Source organism: Martes martes (genome assembly GCF_963455335.1).
Source record: "Martes martes genome assembly, chromosome: 2".
Taxonomy (NCBI): Eukaryota; Metazoa; Chordata; class Mammalia; order Carnivora; family Mustelidae; genus Martes; species Martes martes.
Window position 1 is genome coordinate 203047784 of NC_137889.1, and position 17231 is coordinate 203065014.

Consider the following 17231-nt stretch of genomic DNA (forward strand, 5'->3'; position numbering starts at 1 on the left):
TTATTAACTGTTAATTCTTTCAAAGAACCAGCTCCAAGTTTCACTGATCTGTTTTGCTGTTGGTTTTGTTTTGTTTTGTTTTCCTACAGCATTTATTTCTGCTCTAATCTTAATTCTCTCCCTTCTTCTGCTGGTTTCAGGTTTCATTTGCTGTTCTTTTTCCAGCTCCTTTAGGTATAAGGTTGGGTTGTGCCATTTGAGACTTCTTGCTTCCTGAGTATATTGCTATATACTTCCCTCTTGTGACTGCCTTTGCTGCATCCCAAAGGTTTTAGACTGCCGTGTTTTCACTTTCATTTGCTTCCATGTATTTTTTTTTTTTTTAACACTTCTTTAATTTCCTGGTTGACCCATTCATTCTTTGGTAAGATGTTCTTTAACCTCCAATGTATTTGTGGTCTTTCCAAATTTCTTCTTGTGGTTGACTTCAAGTTTCATAGCGTTGTCACCTGAAAGTATTCATGGTATGATCTCAATCTTTTTGTATTGGTTGAGACCTGACGTGACCCAGTATGTGATCTGTTCTATAGACTATTCCACATGCCCTCAGAAAGAATGTATATTCTGCTCTTTTAGGATGAAATGTTCTGAATATGTCTGTTAAGTCCATCTGGTCCAGTACATCATTCAAAGCCACTGTTTCCTTGTTAATCTTCTGCTTAGATTATCTGTCCATTGCTGTAAGTGGGGTGTTAAAGTCCCCTACTGTTATTGTATTATTATCAATGAGTTTCTTTGAGTTTGTTATTAATTAATTTATATATCTGGCTGCTCCCAAGTTGGGGGCATAAATATTTATAACTGTTAGATTGCCTTGTTGGATAAAGACCTTTATTATGATATAGTGTCCTTCTTCATCTCTTATTACAGTTTAAAGTCTAGTTTGTGTGGGACGCCTGGGTGGCTCAGTTGGTTAAGCGGCTGCCTTCGGCTCAGGTCATGATCCCAGCGTCCTGGGATTGAGTCCCACATTGGGCCCCTTGCTCGGCAGGGAGCCTGCTTCACCCTCTGCCTCTGCCTGCCACTCTGTCTGCCTGTGCGCTCTCTCTCTCTCTCTAATAAATAAAATCTTTAAAAAATAAAAAAAATTTAAAAAATAAAAAAAAATTTAAAGTCTAGTTTGTCTGATTAAGTATGGCTACTCCAGCTTTCTCCTGGCGTCCGTTAGCATGCCAGAAGGTTCCCCACCCCACTGTATTCAATCTGAAGATGTCTTTGGGTCTAAAATGAGTCTCTTGTAAGTTGCTTATCAATGGGTCTTTTTTTTTTTTTTAATCCATTCTGATACCCTATGTCTTTTAAAGAGGACTGAGTCCATTTACATTCAGAGTCATTATTAATAGGTACAAATTTTGTTCCATTGTATTACCTATAAAGTCACTATTCTGTAGATTATCTCTGTTCCTTTCTAGTCTTTGTTGCTTTTGTCTCTCCTTGCAATGGATATTGTTTGTAAAAGACTGCTTATCTTTTAAATTATATGATTCTGATATTTCACTGAAATAATCTGGGATGGGTTAAGTGGAGAGGCTTATAGATAAAATAAGATCAGCCATAAGTTAAAATCACTGAAGATGAATGAAAGAGACAAGAGGGAACTCATTATTTTAGACGTTCTCTTTGTATGTTTCAAATTTTCCACAGTGAAAGGTTTTTAAAATGTAATGTTATTTATAAAGCTTAGAGAACTCTTAATTTTCTTTATGTATAAAATCTTCACTGTTCAAATTTTAGTTTGCATCTAAATCTCAAGTAGATACAATCTCTACAAAGATGTGACTAGACATCTAGTCATTTGTTAGACTAGACAGTCAGACATTTAGTTAGACTGAACCTCTAACTCATTCAAAAATTTGAATGCTACAAATAATGCAGCTATTTCTATTCGGCCCTTTTATTTAATTCAATTTTATTTTACCAATAAACATAAAATTTCCCTTCTTTTTAGTAATTTTAAAAGATAAAAACTCTGTGGATTTTTAGCCCAGAAATAAATGCCAGTGGTGGCTTAAGATTTAAAAAAATGTTGTAGTAAAATAAAATAAAGTTAAGATGATCAAGTTACAGGTACATTTCCTTTATAGAAAGGAAGCACCTCATATCATTATTAAACCGCACATCCAAACTCAGTCAGTGACAACCAGATCTATCAGTATTTCACACTCAAAGGGATCAAAAGTGCCAACTCTTCTTCCTTGTTTCCTTCAAAGTAAATTAGTCCTTCCAGTTGCAGTCTCAAAATTTTCACATAATCTATAATTTCTTCTTCAGTTCTAAATGACTTTACCAAATCATTTACCACGTCCAACAGATTTTTTTGAAATATTTCTCTCTCTCTCTCTCTCTTTCTCCCTCACCTTCCCACCCCAGGACTTCCCTCAGTCTTCCCAATGTGGATAAGATTTCCTTCATATGCATAAATGCCTACTGGTTCCCTAGCATCTATCAGAGTTGATAATTTTATCCTGACCCATAAAAGTGTAATTTCCGAGAGGAGGAAATTTATGTCTGCTTTGTTGTTCACTGTATTCCCAGGACTTAGTAAAGTGTCTGGCACAAAATAGATTTTCTGTTTTGCAAGGAAGGAATATAGGGAAGTTAGGAGGAAAGAAAAAGGATGGAGGCAGGAAAGGGAGAAAAAAAGGAGGGAGAAAGGAACAAAGAGAGGGAGGGAAGACGGAAGGTGGGAAGGAAGGGAAGGGAAGGAAGAACAAAGGAAGAAGGAAGGATCCTTTGCATTCTATTACCACCTAAAATTATAAACTCAAAATTCTCTGGACCTTAAAAATATCTAGTACAACATTTTTCAACTTCTCCAATTCACATTCAACCAAAACTTCAATATTTTGAAAACTTCTCACCACGTTGTAGTCCAACTATGTTTGAATTCCTGTAATAAAGAGAAATTCACTACCTCACAAAGCAATTCATTCCACTGGCAAGGAATTCACATCATCTGAAAGTTTTTCCCCCCAAAGAAGCCAAAGCCTCCCTCTCTGTAGTTTCCACTCTTTAGTCCCGATCCTAGAATGTGGAAACACACACACATATACACACACAACTAATCTTTCTTCCAGAAGAGAGCGGTTCCTATTTTTGAATACTAGAATAAAATAACCACGTTATCTACTTAGCCCTACTCATCTGGAAGCTAAACATCACAACTACTTCTCACACAATCATTCTGAGTTACTTGGTGATCTTGGGCCATTGCCTTAGTACATAGTCATTCGATCAATATCTCCAAGTGGGATTGCCAGAACCAATAATAGCATTTTAAGTGTAGCCAAGCCATTATAAATAGATGTATGGTACTCAGACCAAACAGAGGCACCCCATCAGTCTTTACTTATGCTCTGTGCATCTGAATTAATAACACACTGATAACACTGATATTCGATAATTACCATAGCTTTTTTGGCATCAATGTCTACATGCTCTACTTACATAAATTAGACATTTATCTTGTTTTTCTATCTCTAATTCCACCCCTCATTCTAACCTGTGTAACCAGGTATATTTTCCTAACAGAAGCCTAATTGTTTCTCTGGTCAAAATAGATCAATGGGTCCAATGACCACAAGTGAAATCTACGAATTACTGACTTTTATTAGAAGATCCTTACAAATCATGCTTCCACTCTTAGTCTTACAAATTACTTTAAAATGCTCTCTGGAGTTCTTTCACTAGAAAAAGACCAAGGTACATCCTTCGTTTCACTAAGTCTGAGTACAGTGTATCTGAATTCATTTTCACTTTCTTGCGAGGATTTCAAATTTACTCTGCTTATTACCTGTACATCTTGTACTAATATATATTTCTGAGGATATAAACAGTATCCCCAACCTGGTTCTATGTTATATCCTCCTGAAAATTATTGAACATCCTCCTCCATGACTCATCCTTTTTTATGTCATACTTGTCATACTCTTTATCCTGCATAGCATTTGTTTTAGCATGATAGGAGCAAATTGTTTCAATTTAAAATCCTCATATGACATGGGGCAGCTGGTTGGTTCAGTTGGTTAAGCGCACGACTCTTGACCTCAGCCCAGGTCTTGATCTCAGGGTCATGAATTCAAGCCCCATACTGGCCTCCATGTTGGGCATGGAGCCTACTTAAAAATAAAATATAAAATAAAATAAAATAAAACCTCATATGACCACTGCTGACAAACTTACAACAGGATAACAGGATAATAAGAGACACCTTTGCATTTTTTCCCTTTACTAGAGACCCTTTACCTAGTATCATAAGCCACAACCTTATACAGCTCATAGAAATGCCTCCCTATGGTGCAGTCCTGGCCTCACACCCTATCTACAAATATCCCTTTATATGGATCTCTAGTCTAGAAAAAATAAAGATCCCTTTGCTTGCCCTAAATAAGATGGCCATTTCCATGTTAAGTCCCATCCAGTCTTCCTACTGGTCTATCTGGAAGCTTGAAAACTTCTAAAAATAAATGTTGCTGCACAGTTGAGTCATTCATGCTTCATTAACTTGGGCCTATATGTTCATTTGGAAATTTTTTAAATTATCTCTTAGGAGTGTAGATTTCTTAAGGGCAATAATCATTTCTCCTTCTTTATAAGTATCACCAGTGCCTAATAAAGTGCTCAGAAAATAATATACTAAAATATGATTGAAAGTGACCTGAAGGAACTGGCTGAGAATGTTCAAAAAGGCTCACAGCCAACCTCTTAAATTAAAAGAAAAATACTGAGGGGAAAGAAATATATAAATGATACACAGATAGACACAGGTTCCCATGAAACTAAAATATTGCAAGTTTCAAAGAAAATGAAGCATCAAATTTCTCTTTCAACCAATAAAATGAGAGAACTAATTAACTCAATGGCAGATGGGAAGACGTAAGATCATCCTAAGTTTCTTCATCTAGGAAATAAATTTTATTAATTGTAGGTCATTTCCAACATGAAAATTCTGATAGAACATTTAAAAAAATACATATCACAACTTTTCCACCAGGTTTTTTGCTTCTGTGCCTTTCCATAATTAAGCAGGCCATGTATCAATATACATTTGTATTCACCTTGTTCCAGAAAAGAACATTAAGGTTTGTTTTCCCCAATAATGTGTAATTCATCTTATGTATGTCTAAATGAGTGACTTATTATTATGAGTTTAAGTTGACTCTGAAATTCTAACGAGTACATTTTCCACATTGTTAAAATGGAATACAGCCACTAAAACTCTACTTAAATCAAATTTTGATCTAGTAAATTAAGGGATACAACCACCACCACAAAGGCTAAGGCTGAACCTTCAGAAACCAACCCAGAGCTAAGGCTCATCTCTGTGCTGCTACTATTAACAGTGATCACCCTTTATTGGAGCTGCTGTATGTCAGACACTCTAAATTTCTCTTATTCTCCTAATCGCCCTGTGAAGTTCCTATACTTATCCCCATCTTAAATATCAGGAGAGGGAGACACTAATTTCAATACCTTGCCCGAGGGTGCACAGAGAGAAATCAGAAGAGCTGAAATGCAGGACTCGGGCCCATCCCTCTCCAAACTATTAAGTTTGACTTCTTCTGCCAAATGACATCCTTTTAAAATACGGTTGGGACTGCAAAGGGAAAGGGTGCAAAAGAAAAGGCTGAAGATGTGTTGAGTAGTTGTGAACTGCTAGAATGCATGAAGGGATGGATAGAGGGATGGATGGGTGGATGGAGGAAGAAGTAGCAGGGAGGTAGAGAGATAGGTAGGTCGGCAGGTAGAGAGATAGACTGAGTTTAATTTAAACCTTATAGTAACTATGAAAGATAGAGATTATCATTCCCACTTTATAGAGACATAACTTGTTAATTAATATGCCCAACATCACTGACCTAGAAATGTTGGAACAGGAAATAAAATGATTTTTATGTGATGTTTCAAAATGTTCCCTCTCACCACTCTGCTACAGGGCCTCATAAGGAACAAAAGAGGGTGAAAATAATCTGAAGCCATTTGGCTCAAAAGTCAAAATGGAAAAAAATCTGTGTCCAACTGATATCCCTCCATTTAAGCAAAACCAGTGCAGGAGAAAAAGGAAACCTTACTGTCAGTGTAAATACATTAAAAATAACAGTCATGAGAATCCCATTCTTGTACTAAATAGTGCAAGAACACATCCATTTCAGAAAAGGATGTATTCATATGCACCATATTTTATGAGAATTTGCAGATTTTAAAAGGCATAATATTGCCTAGTTGCCAGGATTTTTTCCACTTAGCATCCTTGAGTTCTGTATTGAAGATTCTGGAAAACACTTTCACCACTTTATGAACCATATGTAGAGTTTGATTCTCCTCCAATTTTTTTTTCATTTGTTATTATCATCATCAGGGAGGATTACATCTCATCTACTTAGCTGCTAGAATGAAGATTTCAGTTTGGAGGAGAGCCGATTTCTTTAAAAAAAAAAAAAAAAGTTAGCTGCTTCAGGCAACAGTCCTTTTGATCTGCTCATTAACACTTTTCAAATGTTCGAGTGATGTGGGCATTCTTTGCGCTAGAAAATGTCAGCACTGGAGCCTGCAGCCGGCTTGATGCCATCATATGTTCCAATACTCAGAAAAGAGTGAAAAGAACTGTCAACAGTGACTGCCTTGGATGAAAAAAAAGGTACGATACAACGCCTGTAGATCAAGTAGCGTTTCAGGATTGATTCTTGCCAGTGACAAAAACAAATGCCCAATTTATCAGCAATGTCATCTACGCGACTAAGAGCCCACAAACAATGGAGAAGTCGCTCTCAGTGTTTAGGAAAATCGGTCTGAAATAGACGGGGGCCGTCCTTCCTTTCTCCTTCCTCTTTCTGACAAGATCACAGAGCAAGTGCAGAAACACCAAGTTCTATTACACTGGTATTTGGGAAGCTTTTTCTGCATCTCTTCAAGTTAGAGGCCTTCATCATCCAGATCAAAATATGATCTGAGCCATCGCATCCTCCCTCTCCTTTCCTCCTTGACAGACTCATCAGTGATCAAAGATTCCTACTTTGCACAAAGAAATAACCAGTGGGAGGTCCAGACGATAAATATAATTTAAAATGCCAAACGGGGACTGGGAAGAACAGTGTGAGAGTGTGTTCGGACAAGAGCTAAGGAAAGGTGCTGCCGTCACAGCAAATACACTAGACCAGGAAGAGTTGGACACCCCGTTTTGCAAATGATGTTCTGTTGGAAAACATCACCATGGAAGCAATAAGCACTAACATCACACTCTATTTCAAGGAGGCAACCAAACATAAATCATTTTAATTAATGGTGCAAGGAAGGCATATTAAAATTTAAATTACTTCTGTTTTATTGTGCATTCCAAAAAAAAAAAAATCAGGCTACTCTCAAAGTAACTCAATAAAGGCACCAAGAGCCCTCCTGGACAATAAAAAACAAGTGCAATATAGAAGGGTTATTACTATTTAGAAAGAACAGCACAGCTGTTGCTGGCTAAGAAAACGACTGCATGGAGCTCCAGGCAGATACAACCTCATCGTGAAAGCTCAACTTACTTATAAGCAAATTGGGCTTTAAAGGGATAACTTTTCAAAATGGTTTTTTAAATTAAGATTTATGAGACCTTTATGTAATGTCTTAAATGCACGGAGGTAAAAGGAGCTTGCAATTTTCCCCCGAGGGTGGAGAACTCTGGCCAACGACACGAGAGCAGAGTGAACATTTACCATTTCCAGCATATTTGGATATTTATCTGCAGCTGTATAACACACAGTAATTGACAACACTCCAGAAAGCCTTTGTTTGCCACCTCATTAGCCTTACATCTGTAATTCTGCAGAGTGTCTGGTTATGCCGAGTGACACAACCGTAGGACTGTCATTTCTGCCGTCCTGACAGTACAACAAATCTGCCATCGGTTCAGCGCATCTTCCAAGCTAAACAGTGATGAAAACACCCATATTTGCTAATGTTTCACTCGTGATTCAGGACATGGTAAGTTTTTTTAGCCTCTCCTGCCCCCGTTTTTAATTTAAGGCAAAAGGAAGGACGCAGCTGATGTCTTTGATAACGACAAGCAGCTGTCGAGGACGGACGTGAGGATCCTCGGTGAGCAGGACACAGACTCTGCAACAGATGGTGAGAAATAACTTCACACAAAAATGAGAACTTTTCCCTCACGGAATAGTTTGCAAACTCAACACACTCTGTAATTCACTAATGATGGTGCCTAAAAATGTCCGCTGTGCACGAGGGCGCTTGCACCGTGATTACTACTGGAAAAAGTCTTCCAACTATCATTGGTGTAGGTTTCTTTCGTCATGGGAAGAATGGGTACACAGAGAAAACTACTTTGCCACATTTTAAATGATGCCGTCTCTCTCTTTTATCCTTGAAAATATGCATTAAAATGAACCGGAGTTAAAATTTTTAAGTAGTCTCAGATGAAAAGCATCCCGTGTGGCCTGATTTCCCATTGCAGGGGTTTTTTCCTTAACCTTTTTTATGCTGTGCCCCTCTCTGGCAATCCAGTGAACCTACAGATCCCCTCCCAGATTAAATAAGCTAAATTAAAATACAAAGGATTTTAAGGAATCCAATTATATTGCAATATAATTATATTCTGATCTGTAAAAAAAATCTGATCTGTAAAAAAAAATTAAAATACAAAGGATTTTAAGGAATCCAATTATATTGCAATATAATTATATTCTGATCTGTAAAAAAAATCTGATCTGTAAAAAAAAAAAAACCCACAAAAGTTATGATATAGAAATAAATGCTACGTTATGAATAGTCCATTAAATAATGAGAATTACTACATTAAATAATGGGAACTACTCTAACTTTTGAAGTTTTGATACTTGTAGAAGATATTTCAAAAATATCTGAAGATACAGGATATCTGTGATTACCATTGCTGACAAAGTCTCCAGAACTGCCAATACTTTTGTGGATAGCGGTCTACATTCATAAATGAAGAAAATAAATTTCAGTTGGAAGTAAAAATAAAGATTTTTTTTTCCACCTAAGTTCACAAAATCCTCAGGTTTGAAATCCCTGCCAGATATATGGAGAAGCAACCAGACAAAAGTTAAATTTCTTCTACTTCAGAATTTTATTACAATTACCAATCCTTACCTACTTGTCTTAGTTCCTATTGTAAGGAATGGCAAAGGCCACATTTCCTATTATAGATACATCATAAAGGATACCTTTTAAATAAAACCAGTGAAAATCATACAGAGAACTAAGGCTGTACCATTAATCCTCTCATGTAAAATGCTTCCCCATAGTTGGCAGAATTTTGATTAAAACTGGCAACAAGGTAACCTATTTTGAAGTGGTCTTCCAGATAAAAATTTGTCAACTGTTTCAATTTTAAGAATTGAGATAGTTCAAGGAGGTTAAGTGTTTACTGCGTGAGATGCCTGGTTTACAATGAGTAAAATAAAATACACAGAATACTTGACTTCGTGAAACTATTACACTATAAAGTGAGAGAAATGTTCAACAAATAATCACATAAATAATTGTTCAATTTTAATTTCCTTTTCTAATCTGACAGGGTAACTATTTGAGGATTTTGGTTAAAATTTAATATAAAATATGCTAGAGGGGATATTTATGAATTTGATATGTTTCTTGTTCCTGATCCCAAATTGGTACAGCAAATGAGGTCAATGGCATAGTTTCTGGGACAGAGTTACTTTGTTAAATGTTCAAGTTCTTTGCTTTTCCCTGCAGAGTAAAAAGGTCACTTCCCAGCTTTCATGGGAATCAGCGGTTCAATATCTGAATATGAATGGGACAGTAAATAAGCAGTCCCAGGAGATAGCTGTCCATGCATCCCCTTGTCAAATGATTCCAACAACATACATGCCTTGAACACTTTCAACAATTAGAAGCCTGTTTCTTCCAATAACTCCTTGCCACTCTGAAATAAGTAAATCCCATTCCGAATATAAAACATTATGTTAATTTATAGTTAGTCAAAACAAAACAGAAAGTAATTCTAAGTTTAAAAAATGGATACTGATTTTTTAATAGCCTTTAACCACTGCTAACATTGTGAAGGGTAAGTCACTGTCTTCCATTCTCCAACCTCTTAGACTCCATGACCAATTTTTGTAATGAGTCGCTCTGAAAACATCACATAAGAACTGCCATAATGGATAGCCGGAAGCAGTGAGTCCCAACCCTAGGCAGTATCAGAATCATCTAAGGACTGTATTGGTTTCCTAACGCTGCCCTAACAAATGACCACAATTTCAATGGCTTAACACAACAGAAACTTCTTACAGTTCTGGAAGTCAGGAGTCTGAACTGAGTCTTGCAAGGCTAAAATGAGGCATTAGACTAGCTGTTTCCTCCTCCTTTTTTTTTTTTTTTTAAGATTTTATTTATTTTTTTATTTATTTATAAATAATATTATTATATTATATTATATATTATATTATATATATATTATATATATTATATATATTATATATATTATATTATAATATAATATTATTATATTATATAAATATTATTATATTATTTATTATATTATTATTTTATTTATTATTTATATTTTGATATTGAATATTGAACTATCTCAATTCTTATTATTTTATTTATTTATTTATTATTTATTATTTATTATTTTATTTATTTATTTATTTTTTAAGATTTTATTTATTGATGGAGAGAGAGACAGCGAGAGAGGGACCGCAAGCAGGGGGAGTAGGGGAGGGAGAAGCAGGCTTCTCACTAAGCAGGGATCTGATGTGGGGCTTATGAGCCCCCCTAGCTGGTTCCTTCTACAGGCTCCCAGGCTGTAGCTGTTGCTTGGCTCCCTGAACTTCTGGTGACTGTTCCCATCCCCCAGCTAATAGGGATATCCTCCAACCTCTGCCTCTGGGGTCACGCCTTTTCCCCTGCCAACGCTAATCTCCTTACCTCTGGAGCTTAATTTAATCACATCTCAAAGTCCCTTTTGCCACAAGAAGATAACATTCACAGTTTCCAGGAATTAACATTTTCAGGGACCATTATTCAGCTACTACAAGGGCTTTTCCAAATGCCATTCAACCCTGGAGAACCTCACCAGTGGGAGAATCACCCCCACTGGAAATCTTACCGCCACTGCTCTGAGAGCTTCCTGTCATTTAGGGCAGGGGAAAAGAAAAAAAAAATGAGAACCACTGTCTAAAATGTAAGTGACTCTGTCATTTTTGAGTTATGGATTAGACATCTGTGAAATGTTAATCTTCTCTAAACAACGAACAAATCATTTCATAAGATATTTACATAAAATAAGAAATTAAAGAATAAGAATGTGTAAGAAATATTAGGGCCTCTGTTCAGGGCTTTATTTCCAAACTTTCTATCTTTATCAGACCTCCTGAGCATAGGATTCCCAAGGAGGTGGACTGCTGACAAAATCTAAAAGTTCCTGAGAATGATAAGGGAGCGGAAGGCTGGCTGAGGACACAGCACAAGGCTGACACCTCGCAATCTCCCCCTCACCCCCGCCACTCCCCGGTGGGACAAATGTGACATTCTTTAGGAATCTCCCAACTATCTTGATGTTAATGGCTTGCTAAAAGGGAAAGACAACCTTGATCATGCCGCAAGACCTCCGGTATCCCCGCACCTTGTAGGCCCTCTTTAGCATACGAAAGCTCCATTGAAACCTCCCTTTCCCTCACCTTCCCCCAATCGCAGGGTACAGAACCTGCCATCCCTCCAACCCGGGGCCGCAGCAGCTCTTCCTGCCCATGGGTCCTGTCCCCGTGCTTTAATAAACCACCATTTTGCACCAAAGATGTCTCAAGAATTCTTTCTTGGTCATCGGCTCCGGACCTCACCCCACCGAATCTCACCTATGTTCTAGAACTTTATCAAGAACAGACATTTTAAGCTGTTTCATCATGTTTCCGCTGAAAGATGAGATTTAAATGTTTGCCCCTCGTACTTTAAAACATTTACACAAAACAAAACTTTTAACAACACCAAGCTGTCACAAATGCAATTCATTTCCCATTAGAAGTAATATTATGGTGACAATACAGTCGAAGTTAAGTTAATCCCTAATAATTTAACCGCTAAGGATAAATTAGCACAAACTACATTCTAAATAATCCAGCGTAGCGCAAACATATTCTCTAAAAGGATCAAAATAAAACAAATGTCCTGCCATTGCATGACAACGCCCTCTGCCATGGTCCCTCTGCCCCTTCTGTCTCACTCCCCTCTTGGTTTTCCTGCAGCTCTCAGCTTCCGTCTTCCATTCTGTCTGCTTCGCAAGCGACCCTCTGCTGTGGCCCTCTCTAAGGTGCGTGATCTGTCACCGGCTTTCCACTTCAGTTGTTGATGGAAACTCAGCCGGATACAGACTTAATCCCCACCAGGACCAGACCTGGGCACACACAGCCGCAAAGCAAGCAAGGCTTCCTTCAGGGGATTACACTGACCCAATCTCTCCAGTGGCCTCTCATCATCCCCAGGGTGAGTTCAACTTCCTAAAAGACAGAGGACGCCTCCCTGATGGGATTCCTGCCTAAATCCCACACCTTCTTTCCACTGTTCCTTCACCGGCACGCGAGGGAGGCTTCAGCCTACTGCTTCCCAAAGCACGCCGGAGGGACCCAACGCAATTCCACGCACACTTCATCTGAAAAGTCCCCCATCAACTGTAAACATCTTATTCATTATTCAAAACTCCGTTTGGAGTCATCAGCCCAGGGAAGTCTCTCTGAGATAGATAACCCCACAACTCTGGCAAATCCCTTCTCCTCATGTTCTTACTGTGCTTTACAAATGTTGCTCTTGGGTCGCTCGTGCCCCTCCAATTATACTCTGCCCACATTTCTGTGCTTCCGTATTAAAATGTGAGTTTCCATAGCATATTATAGTCATTTTTGTTACCCTCCCCCCAGTTCCTAACATAGTATGGACACGGATTGCCAAGGGCTAAGTACAGAATTTTGCCTCTACCCTGCTTTTAAAGCTACCTTAGAAAACATTTACTATGATTCATTTGTACCTAAGTATAAATATCCGTTCATACTCACGGCTAGGTGTCCTTTAATCTGTAGTTCTAAATGCCATAAAACAGGTGGGTGTCTCTATTAAGCTGAGTTTCAGAAATTAGTAAGCATTCACGATGTTCGTAAGGCTAGGAAGCCCTTCCGACATCCCGATGACACATCTTCAAGGATTCCCTCTAGGCTTTGCATAAAGAAATATACTCCATGATTCACGATCTGCAGTCTCGGGGTGGAAATGGACCCACTCTCAGAGACTGAGTCTTCTCTGTAACATCCAAAATGGTGGTCAAGATCTGTACCTGAGCCCATTAGAAATGTCCCAGAGAAGCCTGGCTTGGTTTTCACATACATCTTCTAAAAAATCAGATACTTTGGCACTTTTGAGCCCTCTGATCAATAATAAATGAAACTGTGAAGGAATGAAGGAAATCCACCATTGCAAAATTTAAATAAAAAATTAAATAAATTTATATTTATTTAAAATTTAAATAAATTTAAATTAAAAAACCAATCATATTAGGGCACTTTTTTGCTTTTCAATTTGAGACTTGAGAATGCAGGCCACCCTAAAATAACCATATTAGGATACTCAAGATTACAGCAGGAAACTGAGCAGAAATCGCTAGGGCAGGACACTGACTAGTTCAGCAAAGAGACAAAATGCTTCTGGTGTCTACCGTTGTCGGAGTTAATTCTGTGCCTCCTCCATGGACCAACTACTCTGCGAAAAAGGACTCCTGATTCACAAAAAGCGGACTGAAGGGTAATTAGTAATAGATGTCAGAGTACCGCGGACTAGTGCCTGAAGTTACGAGGAAACTGAAATGAGTCAGCGAAAGTGAGGGAGGAAAAAGGCAATCTAGTAAACTCGTGTACAACCCCGCCGTGATCTACAGAACGCCCAGCTCTGCGTGACGTGCCGACAATGAGAGGAACGCTGTTGGGGGGGGGGGAGGTGGGCTTTGAATGGGTGCTTCTTCAGGGTACTCTTCTCTATGAAACCTGAACAGTCCACACTGGACTGCTTGAAATGTGCTGAGCTCTATGACCCAACAGTCCACCCCGTGGAAGACAGAATGGCAACCCCCCAGAGGTCCCTGGAACTATGAGTAATTTTCATTACACAGCCAACGGGACTTTGCAGCTTGAGAGAGTCAGGGATCTCGAGACCGTCCTGGATGATCCAGGTGGGTCCAATTTCTTCACATGGTTCCTTAACACTGGAGTCCTTTCCCAGCGGGGTTAAGCATTGGAGGGAAGCGTAACTACAGAAGAATGGCCCAGGAGATGCGGTGTCGCTGGTTTTGAAGATGGAGGGAGGGTCCACGAGGCAAGGGGCTGGTGTGTCCTCTAGAAGGTGGGAAACCGGGGGAAGGGACTCCTCCAGAGCATCCAGAGAGGAATGAATGGCTGTCAATACCTTTGAGCCCAGTTTAGTCCAGTGCGACCCCGCTCCTATCCGTGAGTAAATAACTGTTAGATAATAAGTTTGTGTTGCTTTAAGCCACCAAATGTGGAGCGATTTGTTACAGTAGCAGTAGAAAGCGAATAGAAACCTGTATTTTTTGAAAGGTTTTACTCAAACACGAAAAAGAACACAAACAAACCAACAGTCGTAACTTCAAAACTGCGGATTTGCCAGACACCCTAACATGTGCCCATGACTTGTTTTCTAAAATGCTTTTCCGAGAGGCGAACAGAGAAGGTCCCGAAATAGACGCTTCAAAGAGGTAATGAAGGATCCAGTAAGTACTGACAAGGAAACCTGACAGATCATCAACTTCTCCCCATGACCCCAAGTGAAAAGATCATTCAACTTACTTGAAACTCTTTTGCACTGCAGGGGAAAACCCTTTATCCCTCCGACCTCCCCCACCTTCCTCTCCCCCTCTCCCCGCCTCCCTCCAAACTTGATTTTGAAATGTGTTTTAGATGAAGTTTGACAATAAATATTTATTGGCATGCATGTTTTCTAGAATTTAGCGTAGTAATAAAAACTATTAAAACTCAATTTGCTGACTGAAACCTTGTCGTTGTTCGACACTGGCACGGAGTCACACTTCAGGCCTTACTTTATATCTCACTGCTTTGCAGAAGAGTAGAGGTGCAAATCCTCCTTACTCACCACTTTGCAGCAAAGGGGCCAAAACCACCACATCAAACCAATGCCTAGTAGCAGCAGTAACACCAAAATAGCAATGATGGCAGCCGTCCCACTAGACTAGAAGAGGCAGAAGACAGAAACAAAGTGGTCAGTAAAGCATAGGGTTACATTCCAAATACACATTTTTTTAAGGAAACACCAGAAAATGATGCAGAGAGCATAACCCATGTCAAATCAGATTTTCATTATATTCCTTTAAATTCTATAAATTCCTTTATATTCCATTTCATATATATAGGTTATGTTAAAACAGTCAATAAGAAATAAGCTTCCAAAGTGCTATAAACAGTTTTAAATTATGCCTTAAAAGAATGTAAGAAAAATCACTATCTGGGGTTATATGGAAGGGCCGTATGGTCCCTATCATTTATCTCTGGAGAAGAGTTATTTTGATCACAAGCATGATTACTTTTAGGCAAAACTTATGCAACATTTTTCCAGACTTTTAGACGATAAAACACTATTTACATTATATATTGAAATGATAGGGCCAGATAAATATAAAAAATCACCAAGCAAGTGAGAAACCAACAACAAATGGTTGTTTTTAAAAAAAAAAAATTAAAGATTTTATTTATTTATTTGAGAGAGAGAGAGAGACGCAAGAGAGAGCACGAGCAGGGGCTGGGGAGCGGGAGAAGCAGACTCCTTGCTGAGCAGGGAGCCCGATGTGGGGCTTGATCCTAGGACCCTGGGATCATCATGACCTGAGCCAAAGGCAGACACTTAACAGACTGAGCCGCCCGGGCGTCCCAACAGCAGCGGTTCTTGTTGGCACATGGTACGTTGCATCAGTGCAAGAAAGCGACCTCAAGCATTCGCACCCCAGAGGACTTCTCCCGGAAGCTCTGGAACTACCCTCTCAAGAACCGCACTGGTATCCTCTCACTTCCCGCCGCCAAGCTCTCTGGCCCTAAGGAACCTGCTCTGGGCCCTGCCCCCAACCCCCTCCTGTAACGGCCACCTCGTCAGTCATCGCACATGGCTCGCCTTAAGCCACTTCCCCAGGACGTCTTCTCCGAGTCTCTGACTGGGGAATGCTCCTCTTCACTGTACCATTCATGGTTCTCTGTACCGCAGTCTTGAGCTGATCACACATTGTTTGTTTACTTCCGATACACTGTGATTATTTGTTTAATTTCTCTTTTCTGTCACTCTTTACTGTGAGCTCTAGCAAGTCATGGGGCTCTGTCCAACCTACTTACCAATGTGAACACCATGCTTGGCCTTTAAAATGACTTACTAAGAGAATGAACTCCAAAGAAATGGGATGCAAAACACACAAATGCAAAGACTAGTATTTACGGAATTTTTGGTGTGGGGATAAAATTGCCCAGGGCACAAGGTGTCTCTCCCAAACCCCACTCTCTAGTATCCCCAGTAATAATGTTTTGTTTTGTGTGTGTGTGTGTGTGTGTGTGTTTTCTTTGCTTCATTTCTTTCCTTGTTTTCTTTGTTTTCTTTTAAAGGAACGAATGCAGGGGGAAAAAACCCTGTAAATAAATCAATATAGTCTCTCTTTGGGACTTCATGGGCATTTTCAGAGATACATTTCCTGTCACTCAAAACAAGTAAGAATATATGCCCAGGGGCACCTGGGAGGCTTTGTGGGTTAAGCATCTGACTTCAGATCAGGCCATGATCTCAGGGTCCCGGAATCGAGCCCCGGTGGGCTCCCTGCTCAGTGGGGAGTCTGCTTCTCCCCCTCCCTCGGCAGCTCCCCCTGCTGGTGCTCCCTCTCGCAAATAAATAAAATCTTTAAAATGCAAAACAAAACATTAGTTTTTGATGTAATGTAATGCTGAACTGGATGTAAACTGAATCTAAATTAAAAAGAGAAAACAAAACAAAGCCCAGAGGTCAGGGTAAGAGCCACTTTCATCCCAAGAGTGGACAGAGAAAGAGGGGTGGCAAGGTGTGGGGGGGACCCCCCAGTATCCACCTTAGAATGGCACCGTATTAAAAGTGTTAGTCTGGAGGTTTAATTTTAAGTAAATTGTTTAATTTCTTGGAGCCTCAGTTTTCTAATCCATAAAATAAGAAAGCCAGTGGTTCCCACA

The 17231-nt window shown here is 39.2% G+C and overlaps 1 protein-coding gene across 1 annotated transcript in view; it reads right to left on the bottom strand.

Annotated features, from left to right (window-relative positions):
• ANTXR2 (ANTXR cell adhesion molecule 2) overlaps positions 1–17231 on the bottom strand; it is a 145748-nt gene that overhangs the window by 66400 nt on the left and 62117 nt on the right. The window contains exon 12 of the mRNA XM_080797136.1: positions 15133–15228. Within this exon, the coding sequence (XP_080653262.1) occupies positions 15133–15228 (96 nt within the window). The remainder of the gene's footprint in view (positions 1–15132; positions 15229–17231) is intronic.